At 34.0% G+C, this 14,277-nt stretch overlaps 1 protein-coding gene across 7 annotated transcripts in view; it reads left to right on the top strand.

Moving 5' to 3' along the window:
* CLCN3 (Cl-/H+ antiporter 3) overlaps window positions 1-14,277 on the top strand; it is a 46,508-nt gene that overhangs the window by 6,636 nt on the left and 25,595 nt on the right. For 2 of the 7 annotated variants that reach the window (XM_088132334.1, XM_088132320.1), the window contains exon 1: window positions 8,380-8,623. The exons of 1 other annotated variant lie outside the window; for it this stretch is intronic. In XM_088132334.1, coding sequence (XP_087988460.1) covers window positions 8,395-8,623 — 229 coding nt within the window. In that variant the 5' untranslated portion in view covers window positions 8,380-8,394. Of the gene's footprint in view, window positions 1-4,009; window positions 4,187-8,379; window positions 8,624-9,045; window positions 9,067-9,331; window positions 9,452-9,539; window positions 9,561-14,277 lie in introns of those variants that run through there. 4 more of the 7 variants (XM_088132327.1, XM_088132340.1, XM_088132345.1 and 1 more) reach the window with 4 other exon arrangements.

The following is a 14,277-nucleotide window of genomic DNA, read 5'->3' as shown; positions in this document are numbered from 1 at the left end:
ATACATTTGTTTGCCCCCCAAATTTTGCTTGGTAGATGGGCAGCCATATGAAATTGCTTAATAAATAAATATATTTTTTAAATGGTCTGATTTTGTAAAGTAGAGTTGATGGCCTGACCTTGTAAAGTTGATATATGCAGAGAAGTGAAGGTACAGGTTTAACTATGAATGAAAAGGCTAAAATGTATATGAGAATGTATGAATATGTGTCATCTAGGTTGTTAACTTGTTATACTCCATCAAGTGGTGATAATGGAAGAATCAGATGAGTTTTTGTAACAATGTGGAATCTTTTGAATGAATGTAATGGGCGGGGGGAATGTATTCTATTAGATAACATGAATGGATGGGTGAAAACAAGACAAGAGTATAGAAAAAGTGATTGGGTCCTTTGGAGATCCAAATAAATGGTGAGAATGAATGAAAATGGTGGCTCATTGGTGAGTTTCTGGTTAAAAAAAAGGTTTTCTAGCTAGGTGGTTAGAACATAAAATTATGAACATGGCAGTGAATGAATATAAATCTAAAACCATGATTGATTTGATTATGATGGCAGAGAATGTTTGTCAAATAACGTGAAAATAGTTGTGTATAAGATCATGCCTCTGCCCATTTTGTTATAAGGAATTGACAGTTGGGTATGTCAGGAGAAACATAAAAAGTAAGTTGAATGTAGTACTTTAAAAGGCTGTGTGGTTTAAAAAAAAAAAGCGATAGGGTCAAGATTACTGGGTGCTGAATGAATGTGGCTTGAATGTAAGAGTACGTGACCAGTATGAAAAACATATATTGAAGTGGTTTGAACGTGTAAAAAGAATGAATGAGGACTGAACCAGAAAAGAAATAGATGAAGTAAGAGTAACACAGAGGAAGTAGAAGGCTAAGAAAGTCTTGGTTGCATGGAATTGAATTAGATCCTTAAAGAAAGAGAGAAGTTTATATAACAAAAGGTAGTATAAGAAGTATTGTATAGAAGTGGTAGAAGCAAGAACTGTTTGCAAGCACAGAAGGTTATGGAGAGGTATAGTGATTGGCGTTGAGGTAAACTAGTTTGTTTTTTTTTCACTCCCACCCTTGATTTCCTTTTCTATTTCTGTCTTTGTTTCATTGTTTTGCATAAAACTACTTTTCCTGAATGGGAATAACATGATGGATGTGTATGGTTTTCCTTTTAATACAGAAGTAACATGGCTTTTCAAGGAAATAGTTGTATTAGTTCTATACACACACACACACACACACACACACAAGAAATTTAAAGGAAATTCATATTCAAGAATTGTTAGGATATAGGGTCCAGCTATCTTTTACTTTGAAGATCTTATTGAGAGTTAAATGAGCAAAGTATGTCCATATGATATTAATAATACATACTTTTTGTATATTAACTCCCCAAAAAAGGCAAACTGTAAACATACATAGTCTTGAACTTTTCTTTCATAATATCTTGGATTCTTATCAGAACTCTTAATTAACATCTATAGACTTCTGTCTGAATTAAGGCATGCTTCTGACTGCTGAAAAATATTAATCTGGTGAAGAAATAGTGTCTTTGTGACTGTAAATGAGAAGGAGAAAATGTTGACATGGACGCCTTCTAATATACTCTAATAGACTCTCTTGAGTCTGACAGAGAATTCAGATGTGTAGATATCCAGACATCAGAATGGTTCCTTCCTTTCTGGCCAGAAAGTCCATTAAAACATGGCAATTCCATCAGTCCAGAGGGCTGGAATGCTCTAACTCCTAGTCTGGTCAGGAATGGTATTTTCCTTGCTGGCCCATTAAGTGTGGTATTCCCAGTTTTAACATTTTTTTTTCCTTTTTCCTATAGATTTGCCTTATATTATTTATATTGTTATGTTTAATTTTTGTTTTTAACTTGAATTTACATAGATGGGGGATTATAGATCACTCAGAGTTGGTTTTGATTGGAATGGCTTATAAACCTTGCAAATAAATAAATGTCCCAATAACTGTGCTGTAAAACAGTTGGTGGTAGAAATATCAGAAAATAAGGGACACCCAGTACTCAATATGAGAAAGAGATGTTTTAACTGTATGGAAACAGTGACTGTACACAGGAAGTTCATCTTTCAAGAGAGATCCCAACTTGGGGTGTGAAACAGGGACGTATATTGGATCCCTTGTTACTCAACTTTTGCATTAGTTCTGTAGTTGAAACACTTACTGCTATATATTCTCTTATTTAAGATAAAAGATTTTTTGCTTATGCAGATTATCTCACAATACTTTCAATCAACCCAGTTGGGTTGGAGAATGGTTTTATGTGCAATTAATATATAATGTAAGTAAAACTTGTTACTACTAATTATCAGAAAGTGAAAAATTTAGTCTTTGTAAAGAAATCCAAAACATATAGAGAACATATAAATAGCAGGTGAACACCTAAAATATTTTGGAGTTATTTTCTAGTTTTTGAACACATAGGAAAGATATTTTAATACTCAGTTGAGATTACATTACAGGAATTGCTATCCAAAATTGGGGGAGGGGGAGTTGTCATAGATGGTGAGCAGTTTTTCAGACCCAAAGTTGCTAAATGCACAGCTGCTAAATGGTGCTTTAGTTTGTACTCTTAAAGCATATAATCCGTTTGAGATTGCAAAAAATTGGACTGAATGTGCTTAGTTATGTGCCGAACTGGGCTGTGTAGTGCTACAGAATTGTTTTGGAAGAGGCACTTCTAAATGTGTGGAAATGTGAATGCAGCACTTGATTATGATACATTCAATTAGCCATGACTGTTTCTAGGATCATGCAGCTACACGTACACATACACACAGATGGACTCTGTTCTGTTAGTGAATGACTGGACAGAGATTTTATTATATATAATACAAAGAAAATACTGTTGCAGTGTGAGGCTGCTGTGAAAAGAATGTTCCATGCTGAATATTTTTAGAGGGAGAATTGAAAATAAAAGTGCCAGTAACACAACTTCAAAGCAATTTTTTTTTTAAATGTATTTTAATGCGATGAGTCCTTTAAAAGTTAGACAACAGAGACAGATTCAAAGGCAACCTGTGTATCTCTAAATAAATGAGTTCCCGACAAACCCAGTAAAATCAGCATGTTGATTCCAAGGTTGCATAAATTCCCCTTTTATACACTACAGATCAATATAGCATGTTAAATTTATAAACATTAGATATATTTTTGAATGTAAATAATATAAGTTAATATTGGCTGTGATTCAAGGATCATGTTTCATGTTCTCATGCATAAAGATTTCACCATTCCCCTTCCTGCAAGTGTTAGAGAGCTCTCTAGAGCCAATGAGATATAAAGCTGCCAACAAGAATGTTTCTGCTTGCTCAGGGTTGGTTGTCTTATTATTACTATGCTTTACTGAAGTAGAGCAATGATGCAGTAAACTACTGATAACTCACATGCTATAATTATGAAGATTTTCTGATTAAAAATGGTGAATTAGTCAAATCATCATTAGGTACAAAATGTGCCTTCAGGTTGTTAGTAGAGACATTTGTTCTCATCATACTTTTATCTTTTCTCTCTTACACTTATTCAGTGCCACTTTTTTTTCCATTTCACAAAAGAAACACCTTTTATACCTGTCCTATATTTTATATGTTTGTCTTTCTGTCCTTCCATTAAGAAATCTTTCCTTCAGTCATCTTTTTTTGGAAATGTTGTATTTTCTTAAGCACACATTTAATACATTTTGCAGATTTCAAAACATGTTTTTGGCACTGAAAATTATTTTTGAAGTTCTACAGTTTTTGTGGTAGAAATAATACATGAGTCTCAGAAGCGTTCAAAATATTAAAATATTCAAAATTTAATACAAATCTTGAATCTGCTTTAAATAATTTTCAGCATCTGCTGCTGGTTGAGTAATACTCTCTGTTAATTACAGCTTCACTGAGATATCCCACTTATAACATTTATTTTACCTCAAAAATCCTTTCTGTTCCTCCTCTTTAAAGAGAAGTGTATATTTAATTATTTCTCTCTTCTTTTATAGCTTATAAGGGAAGCTAAATGGAGTCTGAACAACTGTTCCATAGAGGTTACTATAGAAATAGCTATAACAGCATAACTAGTGCAAGTAGTGATGAAGAATTGCTAGATGGAGCTGGTGTTATCATGGACTTCCAGACCTCTGAGGATGACAATTTATTAGATGGTGACATATGTATTGGTGAGTCTGTACATTACTGCTTTGTGTGTTCTTTAATTAATTTATTTTAATTATGTTCTCTAACGGGAAGATTGTGGTTTTATGATGACTAGTGATCTGGCATTGTGGTATAACAGTTTTAGAGACAGTAGTACATTCAGAACAGAAATGGATTTTTTGGAATAAGTGTAATATAATACAAAGTGAATAACTGTATTGATATGGCTGTGACTTTTTTGTATGTGGAGCGATAGCTTGAGCACATGAGTTCCAATGCCCCTTTCATTTCCTGGTTCGGATATTTATAGTTTTATATGTAATCTCTAAATTGGGAATACTGTGATTAGTGCAAATCATTGTTTGTATCCAACTAGAATTGAAGACATGGTCTGAATTAGGGCCTTAATTCTGCCTTAGAGGCAAATTGTGATAACTATAGTTGCCAAATTCAGACATCACAACTGTAGATAAACAAAAACCAAGAAGAATCTGGGAATGGAGTGGAAGTTATGCAAGGCAGGAACTTAGCTGTACTTTGATAGCAAAACTTAGTGCTGTAATGTATGAACCAGGATATAATGACTAGTTAATTGCAGAATGCTTACCAATTTCCCACATGCAACAACCACTTGCTTGTTTTGTGAGTAGCCAGAAATACGATTTTAAACAATTTGCCCATGACCTGATAATAAAGAGGTATATTGTCTGTAGAATGCATCGGTGTTTTCAACCATAGCAAACTAAAGAAATGACTATGCTTTGTTATACATTCATTTTGAATTAAACCAACTTACTGGAAATAGCATTCTTTTAATTTCAGAATAAATGCCTAATAATTGCCACACTTGAATAGTTTTAAATCCACACCTCTGGCCACTTGTGAAGCATTATCACAGTGCATTCAATGTTTCACAGTATTATTGTTAACTAAAATTTACAAAGGGGCCCAAAATGATAGGTAAAGGAAATAAACTGATTGGATATCCTCAGTGGGTTGGTCAATAATGCATATTCCCTGAAATAATATATTTGAAGCAGGGTTGGCATTTTGTTTAATCATTAGAAGCAATTATCTTAAAATGATTTAAATGCTAATTGTTCAAGCTATGCATTTTGAGTCATATATTGAAGCTTTTAATTATATAAATTAGATAGTAATTTTATATTTTGTATTGATAAATCTAATTAATCATTGCTGTTTTTGATTTCCATTGCAATATTTGTGTCCTCTTTGTATTTACCATACTGAACTTGGCTGCTGGGTAGAGTCTGAACTTCAAGCTTATGGAATACATGACAATGAGCTTCTGTCTCTTTTCTCACAATTTGATCAGAATATTCTTAAATAAGCAGCTATAGAAGTGGATTGAGCATCCACAAACTTCTACACTTCATCTTAGCTAAATTATAATACACAAACAGAGAGTTGCTTGTTGAGTGGGCAGCCATATAAATTCAAAACAATGACAAATTCCATCTCATTTTTTTTATTTAGACAAATATAGACATGTGTTGCTTCACTGAGCCAGTGAAGAAAAAGGATATCTTTTCTAAGAAGTAATAGCATATGAATAGTGATGATAGAACTTCTAGAAGGTTTCAGTGAAAGAATGAAGAATTCTAAAGGAATTCTAGAATGAAGAATTCTAAAGGAAATCTAAATGGAATGAATAAGGGTCAATTGTCTATGCCAATTGCTTTTACAATTAGAAATGCAATCAGAAAAGATGATGGCACAGAGGGTAGAACTTGTCAGAAGGAGATCTATTAGCAGTAGGAAACAAGGCACAAACCTTGTACATTTAAGGAACTAGATGTGAAACCCTGAGCTAATAATACATTAAAAAAAAAAACTCTTCTAGGATGGCAGTACAACATTTTAGAAGAATTGGGAGGAAACAGCACTTCCAAATTTTATTGCTAAAGTTGGTTTTAAATACTTAAATAATCTTAAGAATTTTGACCCAGATGCAATGTTCTTGTAAGTAACTGGCTTTTATTGACCTGAAGATATTATTAGATTATTTAAACCAAGTTAATGTTCTTGATATTCTTGTAATATGAATGGATGGCATTAAACACTATATTCAACAAAGCCAACAGGAAAGAAACTTGTAGCTTGTTTAAAAATCTCTTATCTCAATCTTGGGCTGCCTGAGATTTTAAGAAATAGGGTAATGTTGGAGTCAGATCTCTAAGAGCTAATGACAAAATATTGGGAAAAATGGCTTAGGAGAAAAATAAACACACCCTACGTACCTATTGTAGACTGCTTTATATAGTAGATGAGTCACTATAAGACATTTCAATCTTGTGGACAATGAAAAAGCTCTTTATGCCATATAAATCTTGGTATGCTGCCATGGAGGGTAGCAATGAGTAACACTATGCCAAGTAAATTCTTATATACAAAACTTTACAGATGTACAAGACAGTTATTTCAGTTTTCCACACTGCAAGATTGGTAAGCACACATGTGACCCCAAGCCCCTTATTTATTTATTTATCCATTTGCATGCCACCTCAATCACAAAGTGACTAATAGAAAACAAAAAAGATCCATATAATAGCGATTTAGTTTCAATATGGAATTAATTCAGTCCTTATCTTAACATATTGCTTCACCTCATTTATAGACTTTTAAAAAGAAAGTCTTTTTAAAAATAAATAACAAGCTCATATCTTGAATCCTTCCATATTAAGGAATCTATTCTTTAATAACAGGAGAGTAAGTTTATCTGCTTTGCGAAGCACCAGGCTCAATAGAGCCAAAAGTTATTCCATTTAGAATAAGAGATTCTACATTTTAGGAATATTTACATCTAAAACTATTACACTTCTTTCCAAAATTGTGTTAGGATATACTGTGATTTGAAACCAAACCAAAGTTATGATGGCTGGACAAGATCCAATAGACCTGAAATTGTATTTTATGATGAATTAACTTCATTCTTATATGATCCATTGATTTTCTAAGATTGGATATTCCAATTCTGTGTTCCATAGTTTAACGATGTAAGTAATGCTAACCTTCATTCTATTCTGTAATTTCATATAAAATAGAGTTGTAATTGTTGGTTTTACTTCCAACATTGTATCCCTTAAGGGTCCTAAGTTTGTAGGTACCTCTGAGGATGCTAAAGCATTTGGGCTATACTGTTTTGTCAGTATATGTTCCAATTTTATATATTACCAAGCAAATATAAGTAAATCATCTAGTGCAATCTTTCAAAATCTTTAAAACAACCATTAGAAATCAACAGTTTTAAAGTGTTTATCCCTGGTTTGGGCCCAGGCATTCCAGTAGCAAATCTATATTCAAATTTGGATTATTCCACAACATCAATATTTTGTATTATTCTGGAAATAATAATAAGAACAATGATATGTCTAGCAATTTTGTGGAAATGAAGATCTGTATTTAATATATTTGGACCCTAAAACTTGCCAAGAGTTTTTAAAGTTGAAAACCACTCTGAAGATTGGGCTTCTAGCAGTAATAATATTCATTCTCCTGTTGCCAAGAACTCTTATGTTAAGACTCTTGGTTATCCCCTCTCTTTCAAAGTTTTGTGCTGTGAAAGTGGAAAGCCACCAGATACACATGAGATTTGAAAGCTGAATTCACCAACTTATTTCCAGGCTGAAAGAAAATGAAAAGCTGATATGCATACAAATTCTGTGTTTGATACCACAGAAGTAAATCTCACCAGTTTTCATAAGATTTGTAAGCTTTAAAACAGAAAATTTACTTAGATTTTTGCACCGATTAAGTGATCATAGTGGCATTCTTAAAATGAAATGTCTTAAATGCTGTCTCTGTAAACTTTTCTTTCCATTTTTCGAATATGAATATAAATTCATTATTTTAAGCCATTTTATTTACTTTGTAATAGTTTACAGATCTAGATCCGAACATTAAAAAAGTGACTATCAGGTAGAGGAAGCCATATTTATTGGTCTTTTCTAGAGAAATGAATCTCTCATATTTGGACTTTATAAAGAACAAGCTGAAAGGCAAATATGGCTGCCTTTTCAGTGCTCAAACATTAATAGTAGCTGGTGTTGCTTGATTTAACTTGTACTTCCTTAAACCAGTTTATTCTGCTTTACTTCAGGCTTAGTCACCTTCAGACACAGCAGACTTCATAGATTAGGTCTGCTGTTCCACCTTTAAAGCGCTCCTAGATTGTAGTCAGTAGCAACCAGGCTGCAATAATTTCCCTTTGATGACATCATCGACTGTGGAAGAACAGAGTTGCTGCAATAAGCCACACACAGTCCAAATCCTGATTGAATATGGCAGCTTCCCAGCCTGCTGCTGTTCTATAAGAAATGCTGTGGCTGTTCTGATCTTAAAAGCTCTCTTTGTCAAGCTCATGGAAGTATTTTCTGATCCTTATTTACCGTATGATGGGGGAGGAGACGGCATTCCACTGAGAGAGTTGCATAAAAGAGGTATAGCAAATTTGTGTTGTGCTTTAGTTCCCTTTATCTTTTTGTCATGTGGCAGGTTGCTTTCAGAGTGCGAGAGAAGGGTTTTTTTTTTAAAGCTGCATTTTTGGCAAGCCTCTCTGATTTGTTTCACGCTATATCTACATGGGCTGTGCTGCCTTGCTGGCAAGCCAATTTTTTTCCTTAAAATTAGCAGATTTGCTTCAGATCATCAGCGAGCGACTCCATCTTCAGAATCTGGTTTTCTTTTTAAAAAATTACAAGACTCAGGCTTTGATGAAAGTCGTGTAATAACATAGCCCCATAGTAATGGCTGCCCATAACTAGATTAACCAGAATTTAATCAAGGAAGCTATTTCTACTCCTCAGAGAAAGAGAATGCTGTTTGTACTAGGCGTTGAAGTCTCTCTACATGCTGTATGGCATTAACTCCTTCATGGCATTCTGTATGTTCAGTGCAATATGAATTTACTGCATGATTTAAAACAATCCCTTTATTGTAAAAATACAAAGGTTGTATTGGTTTTATTTGCAATCACAGGAAATTTAGATTTAGTTGTTTTTTAAAGATATGCCATTAGTAAAATTGTATGCTGTAAAAATATTTTTATGCCTTTTCCTATGTCAGGTGCTTTGAAGCATTGTTAGAGGTTATGGGGGAAAGGGGAGGGGAGTAATTGGATGTGCTGATTCAATGCATATGGAGTCTGTCCAGGGGTTTTCAGTAGTTCAAATAGGAGACATGTATTTTTATGGTTAATATGGCTGTTACATTCTAAAGGAAGGATTGTGACATAGAATGATTATGCAAAGCAGTACACGCATATGATGGTAAGTAGGTTTTTTTTTTATATAATACCGTTTCCTCTTCTTCCAGTTTCAGCAGTTATCATAGAAGCAGACAAGAAGCTGCTGCATAGCTTAAATCCATGAGCTAGAGGTAAAAAAATTAGTAAAGTAGCACCAGTGAAGTTTTCCATTTAATTTCTATAATATTGGGCTTCCTTGAAACTTTCTCTTCTAAGTGCTTTCTTTTCAGCACCTCTGTGTAACTAAAATAAAATCTCACTGGCATTTATTTCAAAAGATGTGTGGGCTTTCTTTCTGATCGATCTATCTATCTTGATTAAAATGTTAGAATAGGACTAGGGAGTACCCGGATTAAGTCTACCCTCAGTTTTGGAAACTTACTGGGTGATTTTGGGACAGTCACATTCTCTAGGCCCAATCTAGCCTATGGGATTGTTGTTGGGATAAATGAAGGGAGATCCCAATATAATCCACCTTGAACTCCTGGAGAAAAGGTATATACTGTAAATCTAATGAAACATTAACTGTTGCACAATTTAATTAGGCCAAGAGTTGGCTTCGCTAGTATTTAGTGCAATTCTTTCAGCAATTGCCACTTTATACAATCCTGTCAAATATTTCTTTCTGAAATACCAGAAGCTGGGAATAAAAAGTCTTAAACTAATTGAGTTACTGCTTAAAATAATCATACTATACAGTTTTCAAAAGCTTGTTTGGTTTTGTGGCAGATCTTTATTATTTGCTGACTTTGTCTATTTTTCTCTTAAAGATTTATGAATACCTGGTGATCTTTGAATTATTTTATAGCAGTGTTCAGTTAAAGTAAGCTTTCAGTCCTTTAGACTAAGTCACAGTGAACTTAATTAGGCTTTTTGGGTGGGGGGGGAGGAGTAAATATTCATAGAGCTTGCTTATCCATGGATATTTAGGGGCAGAATTTTTGCAACTTCTATGATCTAGTATATGTAGTGATAAAAAAGTCATGTGTGTTCTGACTTAAATAACCAGAACATACATACCTACTGTCAAGTGTTCTCTCTCTCTGCTAAGAAAGAGTTCTCTGACATAACCGTTGATGCCCTTTGTCCAGCTGTCTGGGAAAGTGATCTAATATGGAGTGGAGCAAATCACAAAAACCATGTAGGAACTTCCAATTGTTTTCTAGTATTACTTTGAGGATTTATATTTTAATTTTGTTACAAATTTTAAATTAGAATAGTCAGTGATAAGGCTTTGGTCTAAAAGTTAACTAAGACTGTTTACAATATTCCATTCTTTTCTGTGACATATCAGATTTAATTCTTACATAACTGGGCAAAGTAAACTTGTGATGAGATACTGCTAAAGAAATTCATGTGATTATCGTATGGCATTTAAACTAAAGGAGAGGGAGGAGTGTTGTTGATGCTTTGTCATACATGTATTTTGACCAGTATATTCTGTGTTTTATTGCAGTGTATGATAGGTGGTTTGATTTTGACGTATATTCTTTTGAATATGTGAGCATTTGTGGATATATGTGTTTGATCTGAGTATGTGAATTATTGGGGTTGTAATCATGTTTTGCCTGGATGGAGATTCTTCTGTAAGAACATCAGGGTAGCCCTTCTGGATCAGCCAAGGCCCATCTGATGTCAGCATTTTGTTTCTCACCATAGCCAGTAAGATAGTTCTGGAGTGCAATAAGGAGGTGGAGATATACCCTTCTCCTGCTGTTATTCCCCTGCCAGTGGTATTTGAAGGCATGCTGCCACATTCCAAGGTCCTAACCCCATTGGAAAACTACAGACTAGTAGCTCTAGTCCTCTTTTCCAGCCTTTCAAGTTAGTGGCTATCACCATGCCCTGTGGTACTGAATTCCACAAGTTAATTATGTATTTAGTGAAGAAGTTTCTCCTATTTTCTGTTTGAAATCTCTAAGCATCTTAAATGGATGGGCCTTGATCCTAGTGTTCTGAAAGAGGGAGATAAACTTCTTGTTCATTTTTCCTTGCTATGTATGATTTTATACAGCTAGGTTGCTTTTTTTTTTTATAACTTCTACCAATTCATCACTATTCATCACTGTTGACCCCACATACTTTTTTCATCTTATCAGTAGCATACAGGTGAGTCCAAATAGAGATGGAATGTTCATCAGTTGAACAATATAGTTATATAAGATCATGAATTCTAAACCAGTTTTTTGTTGTACTGACATTGGAGCTACTGATTCCATTTCTCTTTCAAATGCAGTGTTCAGTCTTTTTGATTTGGAGTTAATGACTCTTCAAAAACTGATAGTATAAAATCTCTAAGCTCTTAAATATTGCAAAAACACTACAATAAATTATTAAATATAAATACTGTGTTGAATGCTTGACACTAGGTTCCCCAGACTTCCTTTTGTTTTCTTTCTTTCTTACATTGTACTATAACTCAGAATCTATTCTTTCCTTATGACATTCTGCACTTATTTTAAAATCTAATCATCTGTGCAGAGCAAAATAAAATTAAAGATTATTTGTTCATAAGAAACCTATGGAGCTGGTTTTTAAAACAGAAATGTTTATTATTCGTAGGATTATGGGAAATTCAACCCTGTAGTCTTACCCATTCCTGAGTCATTTGAATGTTTAAAATGCTTTGCGCAGTCAGGATAATTTGCAGGTTGAAATTTATGTGCTAGTTTTATAATGTCTAGTAGACAAGAATATTCCAAAGAGGCTTGATTTAAAACAGTTGAGCAAGAGAAAGGGGGAAAGCCAGCCCTTCTATCTTTCTTGTTGAAACTGTCTTGTTTCTATGCATTGTACTTGATTTACGCTATCAGTAATTTCCTCATTTATAATTACACAGCATGATTGTGTTGGGTAAGTTAATAATTTCAAATATTTGTTTGATTAAATATTACATAGAATGAATCTACTGACTACAGCCAGAAAAAAATGCAAACCCATTAGAGCAACCAATAAAAGACAGCAATCTCTGTAGTGATATTAATTGTCTCACGGATAAACATGTCTTATATCCATGAGACAATTAATATCACTACGGAGATTGCTGCCTTTTATTGGTTGTATTATTATATTTTCTGTAGAAATTCAGTTCTTGATTGATGGATTGATTTAAGGAACTTATATGGCTGCCCATCGTATACACAGTAATCCTAGGTGGCTCACAACATTCAATCAAAACATAGAGATAAAGCAACAATCTTACGCCTTGCAAATACCCACAGTTTTTTTCAAGTTCTCCCAATTAAGCAAAAGACCCATTAAATCTTTCCAATATCTTTTCTAGTTCGTAGAACAACATAAAATGTTTTATAGGTCTGACTTTTGAGGTCCCATACCTCAAGGACCTATACTATAGTAACAAGCATATCTTAATGAATGCAGAATGAACTCAGTTGGAAAACAGAAATATATAGAAGGGAAAAGTGGCTTGTGTGTCTTTGTGTATGTACAGATACTAGGCAGCATCGCAGTGGTACATTATATTTTCTTAAATTTATTTATATATATTTCCGTGCTGCCTCTTCTTGCAACGTAGGCAGTTTTCAATATAAGAAGATAAAAAATTCATAAAATCACTGTAAGTATAACCCACAATCAGTGAAGCCATAAATACTAATAAGAAAATGTGAAAGAAAAGTATTACTTTTGGAAAAATTAGAATTCATCTAGGTGACCACGTTAATACTCTAATTATAGTAACTGGGGGGAAAATACAAGTAGAATTCTTTCAACACTGTCTACAGAAAAATACATTTGAAGACAATTGGACACAGTCACAGCATGCTTGATTTTAAGAAAACCTCAGAGCTAAAAGTAACTGGAATTCTGGATGCCAGGCAAATAAGTGCAATAGGTTTAGATCAGAATCATTCCATTATCTGCAGAGAAATTTAATGATTTCTTAAAAAATAGACTGGCAGAATATGGCAGTGTGAATGCAGGTGTGTGAGTACACAGGCATAAATATATAAAAAGAGAAATAAGAATTTGTTGACATAGGGCACAAAAAAGATCAGCATTCAATGTTTTGATCAATATTTTTGATACAGATGTTAAGGCAGTTTCCCATAGACAAAAGGGAGATCTCTAATTCTTTTGTCCATTTATTCTTTAAAATCTGCACATAAAATAGATTTATCAGTAAGAAGAATTTGTAAAGACTAATTGTGGGCTTTTTCCCCTCATCTCATTCACAATTTCTGTCCATAGGACTTTCACCTGGTCCTAAAGGCTCCAGTGTGCCACTGTTTCAAACCTTCTATTTATTTGTTGCTTTCTAGGGTTTGGGGTTCCCCCCTCCCCAAATGTAAGCTTCTTCTTTATTATAACTCCAGCCAGATGTTGTCTTACTGGCTAGGGAGTCTTCCAGGTCCCATGGCCCTGTGTATAGATTCCACATTTATGCTCCAGGTAAATTTTACTTTTCATAACTCTCTACAGTAATTTGCCAGGTAGATCTGAGACTGCATAGCTCACTGCTACATAATCCAGTTGCTGCTGCCCTGATGGATATTATCTTCACTTTTCCACAAAACAGTGAATCCACCTCAATATTCTTTTTCATCAGGGTTCCACTTAGTGGCATGTGCAGGGAGGCAATTTGTTTCTCAGCCGCCGCCTCTGTGAACACTGCGAGCTTAATTAACAGATTCAGGCTGATGGCTTCAGGCAGATGAGTTTTACAGCAAGTAATATCATTGACATCAGCCCATTCAGCAAGTAGTTCTCATCCTATTGAGACTCCTCTGGTAAGTTCTAGCTAAGAAAACCCTGCAGCCACAATTGAAAAATTAAACATTAGGATTACCATAACATTATTTTTTTCTACCATGGATGGAAAGTATCTGC

Source organism: Python bivittatus, unplaced genomic scaffold (genome assembly GCF_059951505.1).
Source record: "Python bivittatus isolate LINGU-HERP-01145 unplaced genomic scaffold, Pbiv_v1 ctg000070_np1212, whole genome shotgun sequence".
Taxonomy (NCBI): Eukaryota; Metazoa; Chordata; class Lepidosauria; order Squamata; family Pythonidae; genus Python; species Python bivittatus.
The sequence above is the reverse complement of the archived record's forward strand: the minus strand, read 5'-3'. Positions and strand labels throughout refer to the sequence as shown.